The 12,820-nt window shown below is 41.5% G+C and overlaps 1 protein-coding gene across 1 annotated transcript in view; it reads left to right on the top strand.

Annotated features, from left to right (window-relative positions):
* The first annotated feature begins 412 nt into the window (after window positions 1–412).
* Window positions 413–12,820, top strand: part of LOC126237273 (protein Wnt-6) — a 661,913-nt gene continuing 649,505 nt past the window's right edge. The window contains exon 1 of the mRNA XM_049947203.1: window positions 413–570. Coding sequence (XP_049803160.1) covers window positions 509–570 — 62 coding nt within the window. The 5' untranslated portion in view covers window positions 413–508. The remainder of the gene's footprint in view (window positions 571–12,820) is intronic.

Genomic DNA, 12,820 nt, shown 5'->3' with positions numbered 1-12,820 from the left:
AAATCCGGGTATTTTTTTTCCTTGTCCACGTATACACCCTGTCATAGATTGAGTTATCCGGATTGTCGATTATCGGAATGAGTTATGCCAACAATTTGTCCGGTCAATCGAGTCTGTCAGGTCTGAGTGAAATTGGGGAAACTCGACACGTGTTCGGCCAGCACGACCGACACAGCTACCGCCGTAGGCCGGCAGCGGACTACTGTGCGGCGCGGTGGGCGCCGCCGCACCCCCACCACCGGCAGCGGCGCGCCTGCGCAGTGGCGCCCGCCGCGGCGGCGCGCAGGCGACGCTGCCCGCCCGTGCTGCCGCGCGGCGGCGGGTGGGCGCACTAGGGCGCCGTGGGCCGTGGCGCGCCGTCCAGGTGAGAGCGCGGTGTCTGGAGGAGCGAAGCGAGCGCGCGCGCCCATCCCCCGGCCGGCCGAGGCGCGGGCAGCAGCGAGTAGCAGCCAGCAGCTGACGGCAGGCCATGGCGCTCTGACCGCCGGCCAGCCACCCACACGCGGACATGCGGCCCCTCCTGGTCGCCGTCTGCCTGCTGCTCGTCTCGCCCATCACCGGACACTGGTGGTGAGTAGCGCCTCGCCTGCCTACCCCCCACCCCCTGCCGCGCCCTGCTTCCCGGAAGGCGCCACCCGGAGAATGACAACGCGGTGCCCCACGGATTCCACTGGCCGGCGCCTAATTGCCCTCTGCGGGTGGCCGCCCGGGCCGCACGCGTCGCCAGCGGCTCCGCCAATAGAGTGCCATCTCTCATAGTTCTAACGATAAGGCACTAGTTGCTAATTATTTTTTCATACGCCGAATCTACTGCTTTACCTGGGCGTTTTAATAGGCCGCAAACACTCGTTTCTCATGCCTATTGCATATCCATCAGAGTTCCCGGTGCAATGTATAAAATCGAGGAATAATTACTTGTATATAACATTTTAGGAGTGTAGCTTTTATGTAGGCAAACGGCAGTACTCTCTGTACCGCCGTATTCGTGGCATAATGAACGGAAGTTCTCTAAACTACTTGGATCAATCATAGCTACAATCTTTTTAGCACTGTACACTGTTCCGATAGTCAGAATTTTATAAGTATGCACAGTGTTTCATTTGTGACGGTACGGTAGTCTGTACTGGTGTCCGGACGAGAAAAAAAGATCAGATCTGCAGATTCCGTGAGGTGGTAGAGCGGCGAGATCTATTTACGAAATTTCAGTCACCAACTTTCTCTTCTGAATGCGAAAATATTTTGTTGAGCCCAACCTACATAGGTAGGAATGATCATCGAAATAAAATAAGAGAAACAGAGATCGAACAGAAAGGCTTAGGTGTTCGTTTTTCCCGCGCGCTGTTCGGGAGTGGAATGGTAGAGAGATAGTATGATTTTGGTTCGATGAACACTCTGCCAAGAACTTGAATGTGAATTGCCGAGTAATCATGTAGATGTAGATGTAGATGTAGATGTAGATGTTCACATTTTTAAAGTGCCCGGAAAGCATTTAAATAACATTTTGAGAAGTCTAATTTCAGAAACACACCCAGAAAGTCACAGTTCCGAAACATCTTTTTTTTTTTTTTTACAAATTAAGCAATATACCGACCACCTAGGGTCTACGACACACTTTTAACAATTATGACCGTTGCTGTCAATTATTTTTTCTCTCTCTCCGTTTTTCGACAAAGCACGCACAATCTCTAGCGCCGCATTCACCTGATCATATGGCACAAGTCGTTCTATTTTGGCCCGGAAAGTCTGAAAAGTCACTATAGCCATATTGAATATTTGTTTTTTGCGTGTCTGCAGATTGTATTCTGCATTTTTTTCCTTAATCTTCTATACTCTTTTTTTAACGGCCTTTAGATTCACGTGTCACTGTTTGTTGTCTTCGGTATCATGTCGTAGATATTTATCATATCTTTCGTCCAAATATACAGCGGTTTCATTTATTCAGCCGTGACAGTTTGTGAAGACCGTAAATGTATTTAAATTTGCTCAACGGCTGTCAGTCGTAACATTTGTTTCCTGTTTAACTGCGAAGTATTGAAGTGCTTCTGTAGAACTGGCATAGAATCAAAGTATAAAGGCAAAACAATGTTTAACTTAAGCAGTCCGACATTCTTCATGAACCTATCGGTTCTAGACGCTAACAGACGAGACAATTCGTGACACCACGCGGGAGAAAATCATCTACTTGATCATTATATTCTAGCCACAGTAACAAGGTTAGTGTTGTTGTAACAGTGGTTAAATACGATAATGTTGATGTGAATCACAATTTATTCGGGTGCTGATCGGTTTTCCAGTGTTTCCGTACTATCGACAATGTCGGGCGTTGATTGCTTTCATACTCATACCGTTTTAAGCCATTGAGGACGTGTTGTAACACAGTTTTCTTCATAAATATTTTGGCTTCACATGATAATATTCATGTAAATACAAATTCTGAATAACATCTTTGTAAAATTGTGCGCCACAGCTTGCACAAAAGACATTTTGTTGTAAATAGCCACACCAAGCTCTTACAAACTTTGGTTTTTAGAATGTATGCTAATTACAATAACAAAATAAAATAAAACTTAATGGCTTGGTGAGGATACTTAAAACAAAATTTTTCATTACATGAATACGTTCGTATCCTAGATCCGACCTTCTGTAATAAAACCATTTCATTCCAACAATATCTCAAATTCTTATTAAAATGTGCCATTGAGGCATGAAGATATATAGTTAAATAGAATAAAATGATAAATCAATTCTCTTAGATTGTTGCATGAAAACTGCGGTGTAATTTCCTTCAAACGTAAAAGAGATCTTGTGGTTTAACAACTCAATACCTTCTGTCATGACACATCAAAAACAGAATACAGCTCTTACGGACAGCTAGGCGATCTACACGCATCGTGTGTCTGAAGTGTACCTTAATGTCATCATACATGAACATATATGGCAGTAATGAAAATTTTATTTACGAAAACCGTAAAATTGAACATTTTTAGCCATCATGCCTCTTTCCACAAATTATCTCAGATTTTCCAAATACTATATGCCCTATAATGTCGACCGAAAGTTCGCCATGCGTTCGTTCCGTAACAATATTAAAACTTATCTTAGAGTATGCTACAAGTAAGAAATTGCTCTTTTTAAATCTATTAACCTCTACATCTGCACGTAGATGTATATTATTTTATTTCGAGTAACTATCAATTGCGTGCGGGTTTAATGGAATATATCTCATTGTGAGTGACATTTCTTACCATGAGATCGACATGCAAAAAAGTTTATGAAGTAATTGATGAATGAACGCAACGATGCCGAGTGAGAATCTTTGTTGCACCTAAAAGCATACATGAGCACAATGCGCCTTTGTGATTGTCGATGATGTTAATATCTGGTAAATGGTTCGAGTTATAGGGATCCGTAAGTGATCGTATACATAGTGCAAGCATTTTCTACGGTTAATCTTGGTAAGATTTTTATTTCAGAAACTGTGAAAAATTGCTATGGAATTTAGATGAATCAAAATGTTTTTCTTTTTTCATTTTCTTTCGGATGTTGACAGCTTTCAAGAAGAAGAAACGTGCGGCGAATAATCGTAGAAAGAGCAGAGAAACGACTAAAGTGTAATTATGCGGGCTGTTTGCGAATTTACGTAGTACTGCAAGTAAAACTGTGATTCGCTGTATGTCTGCTTTACCTCGTCTGGCAGTGTAACAAATATTTATCCGATTAATCGCTATTATATCATTTTGCTGCTCTTGTCTCTAACTTACGAACTAAAATTTTTAAAAAAAGTAGTATGTTTTATGCAAAACCTTATTTCTGTTGTGCATCTATTGAATCAGAAGGTTACGAATCCTATATGCTTGTTGGAATATCGCTAACGACCATACCGGATGTTATCCACGGAATTTTCGACAGAAGGCTTTCCAGGAATATCGCTAACGACCATACCGGATGTTATCCACGGAATTTTCGACAGAAGGCTTTCCAGGACGTACGTCATCTCAAGAAACAGCGTGACCCAAGCGTTCAAGTAGGTAGAAAATTCTATCAGAACTTCTCAAAAATGTAAGTTTTTTTTTAATAACAACGGGTACTTACCAAGCTAGTGCCACGCTATCGTTCGGAGCTGCGATGTACTGCGAGTTCTGATGTGCGCTGGTTATAATGTCGGCCACATGTTTTCCGCAAAAGCAAATTTTCTGTGGGTTCTGTAGAAAACGAAACAAAATACTCTATCCGAATTCGGCTGCGGAATTCCTTACAGAGAATCTCGCACACAGAACGTTACATTCAGCCATATGTAAACTAATGGAATAGCTCATACAAAAACAACGTGTTGAAATACAAATAAGATAAAAGAAAAGCTACAATTTTTTATGAAAATACGTGTTTTGAAAATGATAATGATAAGAAGTGATAAAAATTAGATCTTTTACAATATTTCTGTATTTCTGTACTTCGACAAGAAGGTTCCACTAGTCTGTATTATTTACTTATTTTCTATTTATTTGTGGGCAGAAATGTTGTGTTATTTACCGCGATCGGTGTGTGAAATAGTGAACTATCTGGTTGGCACAAGACTTTATTACTTAATTGGAAGATGTCCACATAACCTGAATTTCCATTACATAAGCTACGAATCCGACCAACTTTCTTGTGATTTGTTCTTGCAAATTGTAACAGATGGTTCAAATGGCTCTGAGCACTATGGGACTTAACTTCTAAGGTCATCAGTCCCCTAGAACTTAGAACTACTTAAACCTAACTAACCTAAGGACATCACACACATCCATGCCCGAGGCAGGATTCGAACCAGCGACCGTAGCGGTCACGCGGTTCCAGACTGTAGCGCCTTTAACCGCTTGGCCACACCGGCCGGCATTTTAACAGAGAACTCAGTCCATAAAAATATCATGCGTGATGTATATCACGTGTGTGTGTACCTTGCAGTAATCTGAGAAACATTTACCATACTATTTTGGAAATCCATTTCAGTGACCCGTAAATTTATCGCTAGTGGCAATGCAGACAACTTGCAATATTTAGACGTGAAGATAATATCCCATTAAATTCGATATTTAATGTCGTATTGAAGGAAATACATGTCACATGCCTAATATTGAGTGGCAACGTAAATGCTGATACAGCAACACCTAATTTCAGGTGCCAAGTGCATAAAAATTATTTCGCTATTTATATTGAGATGTAGGTTTTTTCGCTTTTTTCTCAGTTTATAGTTAATGAGCACTTGTTTACTTCATTCTTATCTTTTTTTCGAGACGCGTGAGCATTGTTTAGGATACCTGCCTGCCTCTCATGGCATTGTTTTGCGTATATGAATAAAACTTACGTGAAAAATGAAGCAGAATAAATCATCTTATCAACTTAGGAATCTCTGAATGACAAGAGAGTTTTGAGATGATACAGAACAACTGCCACAGGTTTTTGGAATAGTTTAGAAACAGTACATTTTGGTCTCCTCCCGGAATCCCTACCGTCCGACGGAATAGGGTTACATGAGTGTAGAATCAGAAAGCATTTTAGCTTGCTGTCTAATGACAGTTGTAGTTGAGCAAGAACTAAAATGCAAGTATCTGTGGTCGGCACATTATGGCTGTAGGATTTCGACATCCACATTATGTAGAATCTTAAAATTTCTTGGTATGTCATTACATCTCCTTCATAAATCGGTGCGCTGCGGACTTGCGGCTGATGGTTATTCAGCATTCCACCCGAGAACAGTGCGCAATTACAACAATTTTAAATTGCAGTAGTTTACAAGAAAACTCTTTTTGCATGTTGCACATAATTTTTGTACTTTATTCACCTACCCAAACGCGTTACGGCTTTTTGACAAGGCACCTTCTGTGGGTGCCCTGGAATATCACCTGATGTTTTTTCCGCGTCGTATATTGGTTATAGACATCGATAGATAGGCACACACACACACACACACACACACACACACACACACACACACACGTGCACACGCAAGCGCACACACAAATTTCCTCAACACACATACAATTAGACAAAAAACTATTGCGATCAAATAATAGGGAATGTTGGCCGTACTTACAGATGACACGCTAGACACGTAACTGGCAGTTGAAATGTTATGTTATGGTACACGAAAAAAGTTGAGCTTTCAGTCGGTTTACCACATGAGAGAAAGATGCACAGTTATTAAGTAATGAGTTAGACAGTTTACTGCAAGTACGTTTTGGTTTTATTACAAAAACTTTCCACGAACCGTTTTTATATCGGTAACCAATGCGTGAGGAGAAAATATCGTGAAATATTTCAGTGCACACTGAAGATGCTTTGTTAAAAAGTGGATACGTGTCTGGATGCAGAAATGAAATAAAAAATTAATATGCCGCATGCAAAAGGCGTTTTCCTTGAAATTTTAAACACAGCTGCGGCAAAAAAAGGCCACCACAGGAAACTTCTTACTAACTTATTATTTTTCTTTCACTGTGATTTTACACTTAGAACACTAAATTCTGTGGGGGAGGAGGGGGGGTCGCTTTTTCATAGTTACCAAACCGTCGTAAAGTGTACTACTCCACTTTTATTCAAAGGAAATCATAATTTATGGGTTGTTGTTGTTGTTGTTGTTGTTGTTGTCTTCAGTCCTGAGACTGGTTTGATGCAGCTCTCCATGCTACTCAATCCTGTGCAAGCTTCTTCATCTCCCAGAACCTACTGAAACCTACATCCTTCTTAATCCGCTTAGTGTATTCATTTCTTGGTGTCCATCTACGATTTTACCCTCCACGCTGCCCTCCAATACTAAATTGATGATGCCTTGATGCCTCAGGAAATGTCCTACCAACCGATCCCTTCTTCTAGTCAAGTTGTACCACAAATCTCCTCTTCTCCCCAATGCTATTCAATACTTCCTCAATAGTTCTGTGATCTACGCATCTAATCTTCAGCATTCTTCTGTAGTAACACATTTCGCAAGCTTCTATTCTCTTCTTGTCCAAACAATTCATCGTTCATGTTTCACTTCCATACATGGCTACACTCCATACAAATACTTTCAGAAACGACTTCCTGACACTTAAGTCTATACTCGATGTTAACAAATTTCTTTTCTTCTGAAACGCTTTCCTTGCCATTGCCAGTCTATATTTTATATCCTCTCTACTTCGACCACCATCAGTTATTTTGCTCCCCAAATAGCAAAACTCCTTTACTACTTTCAGTGTCTCATTTGCTATAATTCCCTCAGCATCACCCGACTTAATTCGACTGCATTCCATTATCCTAGTTTTGCTTTTCTTGATGTTCCCCTTATATCCTCCTTTCAAGACACTGTCCGTTCCGTTCAACTGCTCTTCCAAGTCCTTAGCTGTCTCTGACAGAATTACAGTGTCATCGGCGAACCTCAAAGTTTTTATTTCTTCCCCATGGATTTTAATTCCTACTCCGAATTTTTCTTTTGTTTCCTTTACTGCTTGCTCAATATACAGATTGAATAACGTCGAGGAGAGGCTGCAACCCTTTCTCACTCCCTTCTCAACCACTGCTTCCCCTTCATGTCCCTCGACTCTTATAACTGCCATCTGGTTTCTGTACAAATTGTAAATAGCCTTTCGCTCCCTGTATTTTACCCCTGTCACCTTCAGAATTTGAAAGAGAGTATTCCATTCAACATTGTCAAAAGCTTTCGCTAAGTCTACAAATGATAGAAACGTAGGTTTGCCTTTCCTTAATCTAGCTTCTAAGATACGTCATAGGGTCAGTATTGCCTTACGTGTTCCGATATTTCTATGAAATCCAAACTGATCTTCCCCGAGGTCGGCTTCTACTAGTTTTTCCATTCGTTTGTAAGGAATTCGCGTTAGTATTTTGCAGCCGTGACTTATTAAACTGATAGTTCGGTAATTTTCACATCTGTCAGCACCTGCTTTCTTTGGGATTGGAATTATTATATTCTTCCTGAGGTTTGAGGTTATTTCGCCTGTCTCATACATCTTGCTCACCAGATGGTAGAATTTTGTCAGGACTGGCTCTCCCAAGACTGTCAGAAGCTCTAATGGAATGGGACCTCTGAGGTCATCAGTCCCCTAGAACGTAGAACTACTTAAACCTAACAAACCGAAGGACATCACACACATCCATGTACGGGCAGGATTCGAACCTGCGATCGTAGCGGTCACGCGGTTCCAGACTGTAGCGCCTAGAACCGCTCGGCCACCCCGGCCAGCTTGGAATTATTATATTCTTCTTGAAGTGTGAAGGTATTTCGCCTGACTCATATATCTTGCTCACTAAATGGTAGAGTTTTGTTAGGCCTGGCTCTACCAAGGCTGTAATTAGTTCTAATGGGATGTTGTCTACTCACAGGGCCTTGTTTCGACTTCGGTCTTTCAGTCCTCTGTCAAACTCTTCACTCAGTATCTTATCTCCCATTTCATCTTCATCTACATCCTCTTCCATTTCCATAATATTGTCCTCAAGAACATCGCCCCTGTATAGACACCCTGTATACTCGTTCCACCTTTCTGCTTTCCCTTCTTTGCTTAGAACTTGGTTTGCATCGGAGCTCTTGATATTCATACAAGTGGTTGTCGTTTCTCCAAAGGTCTCTTTAATTTTCCTGTAGACAGTATCTATCTTACCCCTAGGGAGATAAGCCTCTACATCCTTACATTTGTCTTCTAGCCATCCCTGCTTAGCCATTTTGCACTTCTTGTCGATCTGATTTTTGAGATGTTTGTATTCCTTTTTGCCTGCTTCATTTACTGCATTTATATATTTTCTCCTTTCATCAATTAAATTCAATATTTCTTCTGTTACCCAAGGATTTCTACTAGCCCTCGTCTTTTTACCTACTTGATCCTCTGCTGCCTTCACTACTTCATCCCTCAAAGCTACCCCTTCTTCTTCTACTCTATTTCTTTCCCACATTCCTGTCAATCGTTCCCTAATGATCTCCATGAAGCTCTCTACTACCATATTAAGTACAAATGGTTCAAATGGCTCTGAGCACTATGGGACTTAACAGCTATGGTCATCAGTCCCCTAGAACTTAGAACTACTTAAACCTAACTAACCTAAGGACAGCACACAACACCCAGCCATCACGAGGCAGAGAAAATCCCTGACCCCGCCGGGAATCGAACCCGGGAACCCGGGCGTGGGAAGCGAGAACGCTACCGCACGACCACGAGATGCGGGCATATATTAAGTACAAAATATCCTGTTGTATTCCCTACCGCAACCATAAATTTTACGAGGGCTTAGTAATCTAGGCTTAATATCGGCTGTCACCGGCTGGTTCCTCAGCAGTGTTGTTCTGTACCACAAGGTTTTACATGTTTGAAGGGTTCCACTGTAAATACGGGGTAAACAAAGAGGTGACAAACCGGAGAGAGTGTCGTTGTTTTGCTGTGCCGCTGAGGGAAGCTCCCCGGCCCCTGTCTCTCGTCCGTCGACAGCCGCATCGAGTGACGGACGCGCGCGCCACCGTAACACGACGCATCGTAACGTAAGACACCATAACAAAGCACGGGGGACCGCAAACAGCCGGTCAAGGGGGCGGCGGCGCTGCGGTCGGCGGCAACACACGAGGCCGGCGGGCGCCTAATTGACCCCTGACCCGCGGCCGGCAATTGTCACATGAGGAATCTGCAAAACAAGCCCGGCCGGCCCGTGGCTGGCTAACTAGCGCGCGTGCGCCCAGATTTGGGCCGAGAATGGGGAAACAACTCCCTAGCCGGCCCTTCGACCTTATAAATATAAAAGTCTGGCCTTGACGTCATTTTCGTGGCTCCAACACCTCTGAGCTAAAGTCACGTGAAAGTCAGCGTTTTGTCGGGGGATATGGCATTACATTTCACGAGTAAATGTTTCTATGATAGTGCCGATGCGTTTATTGAAATCTGCTGAAGTGACTTTTATACGTCTTTCTTACACTTGAAATAGAGTATCACGTAAATTAAAGTGATGCCTGTAAAGTCAGACTCGTATTACATTTTGGAAAGTATCTGTGATAATTCGGTTACAGAAGTAAGTACAACTGTTTCTCGTTCCTACTCATAGGTTCCCTAAGGATGATAACCGAAGGCAGCTTTGGATACAGGCCCTGAAACGGAAAAACTTTAAGCCATCTCCACATACGCTCCTTTTTGTATATACAAGTGAGATTATAATAAGGTAAGAGCACCTATAGTCGACACACGATGCTATTAATAAATGTAGGCTCCAAAATTATTGGTTCAAATGGCTCTGAGCCATATGCGACTTAACTTCTGAGGTCATCAGTCGCCTGGAACTTAGAACTAATTAAACCTAACTAACCTAAGGACATCACACACATCCATGCCCGAGGCAGGATTCGAACCTGCGACCGTAGCGGTCGCTCGGTTCCAGACTGTAACGCCTAGAACCGCACGGCCACTCCGGCCGGCTCCAAAATTATTTTCTGAAACTTCAAAGTCTCACCTTTCATCTGAAATATAATTTTTTTTAAACTGATAGTTTAAAATTTTGTAAAAATACTAGGAACCAAACCTTTGAAGTGCACCTAAAGTTAATACTCTAAAATGGACCTGCTCCTAAAGTCGACAATTTTGGCACCTATAATTGACGTAATTCCCATATCCCATTTTCTTTTATAAGTGACTAGAGCTCAAAACGCGGCGAATCTAATGTTTGCAGTTTTGACACGAGCCCACTCTTACCGTTTAAAAGGATTTTAACGACATTTTACTTTAATTGATAGTTTATAGTAATTTCGTCCCGCTGCCCACCAGAGGGGCGTTCGATGTATTTGTTAGATTTTATAAATGATACTGTGAACAAATCCAGGTCAAATGTAGTTCTGACATAATTTTTCACAAATGAAAAAGTAATTTTTGTTGGAAGCGTTTGGCAGTCAATTGAGAAATGTGGGTAAAATGCGATGCAAACATAGGATGGCAGACCGCTGATTTGAAATCCCGCCACGTTTTGCCAACAGTCACGTGGTTTACGTTGGACCCACACCAGCCGTATAGCTTCTGCACAGCAAGGCCAGTCTACTAGTATCTATGGTCGAAGAGCCAGCCACACTCTCAGGGATGACAGTCACTCTGCTTACCAGGCTACACGTCGAAACAGCACTCTTGTTGCTAGCTAAATAGTCGAAGAGCTATGGAGAAATGACCGCAAAAATCATTACATGAAAACAAAAAAATATTAATGTATAGGAAATTGAGTTTTATTACAGTTTATTTTTCATGAAACTCATTCCAAGATGGCGAACATGGCCAAAAAGCTCCGCGAAGTTTGCAAGAATCCTTATTTCTTAAACTAGCTGACCTGGCGAACTCTGTTCCGACTTCAAGACAATAAATAATCAGATTTTGGATGTTAAGTTCAATTTTTTACTAGGAAATATAAATTAAAAATTAAGTATTTTAATGATTCTTTATTCTTTATGTTTTTTGGTGCGTAGCTTCCACTCTTCAATTAAGTACCTTGTGATCACGACATTTTTTGTTTTATTATCAGGCACAATGTAAGTAGGCTGTATAGGTTTTTATGTTGGTAACGCCACGCAGCGCTCTATATGAAAATCACTGGCTGTGCTGTGTGAAGTCTGTGGCTGGTTGGCATTGTTGGAATAGTCGCTATTGTAGTGTTGGGCAGTTGGGTGTGAACAGCGCGTAGCGTTGCGCAGTTGGAGGTGAGCCGCCAGCAGTGGTGGATGTGGGGAGTGAGATGGCGGAGTTTTGAGAGCGGATGATATGGACGTGTGTCCATTAGAGAGAGTCAGGGATTATTGAAAGTCAAATTGCGCAGCGCTAAAAATATTGTGTGTCAGTTTGGTGATGATCAGAATAAGTAAAGAGAGAAATGTCTGAGTAGGTTCAGTTTTGCTCAGCTGTTTGAAAATCAAATAACGTAAGGGGTTTATCAGCACAGTGATTCACTAATTTTTCTAAGGGGATGTTTCAACAAGAACAAACAACGCAGATGGTCTTCCGACCCGTGAACATGCCACATATAATTGACCATGTGAAAAACATGGATATTCCAGATTTAAACCACAAACTTTCAAGGATTGGCCTTGTGATTTTTTAATGGTCATGGCGAATGCAAGACGTATCGGAAATTGAAATCTTTTAAACTCAAACGGCATATCGGTTGGGATCATCGGGATCCTCGGAATGAGAACTTCCTGACCTTCGAATTTTCCTTTGAGTATCGTCGCGTATATAACATCGTTCATCAGTTTACCTACCACGAAACGCGTACCGTTGCACAGTTTTGGTTCGTTTATGTTTCGAAGCATGACTACTGCGGAGCCAACTTTTAGGCGTAAATTATGCAGTGGTAAGCCAGGCACATCCAAGGAGTATAAAAATTCAATTGGATAGTTGGTGGCTTCATCTTCATTTGTTACACAATCAATAGTTTTGAATGAATGCATTTTACCAATGATCTCACTCTGTAGTATGTAGTTTAGGTCATTTACATCTTTATTCTTAGCCGCTAAAATTGCTCTCTCACTCACGATACTTAACCATAGTCGTTTAGCTGTCATTTGCGTTTTGTTATTCCATCCCAGATGCGTTTTTGTTATACCACTTTTAATAGCGGTCGAACGGGATAAAAAGTATCTTATGCCCATCTCCTGGATCTAAGCTACCTCTCCACCAATTTTCAGCCAAATCGGTCCAGCCGTTCTTGAGTTATAAATAGTGTAACTAACACGAATATATATATATATATATATATATATATATATATATATATATATATATATATATAAAAAAAGTAAAAAACTATACCTCCAATCGAAAAATGTTAAATGAGAAAGTTCTAG

Source organism: Schistocerca nitens, chromosome 2 (assembly GCF_023898315.1).
Source record: "Schistocerca nitens isolate TAMUIC-IGC-003100 chromosome 2, iqSchNite1.1, whole genome shotgun sequence".
NCBI classification, from domain to species: Eukaryota; Metazoa; Arthropoda; class Insecta; order Orthoptera; family Acrididae; genus Schistocerca; species Schistocerca nitens.
Note: the sequence above shows the minus strand (reverse complement) of the source record. Positions and strands in the feature narration are given on the sequence as shown.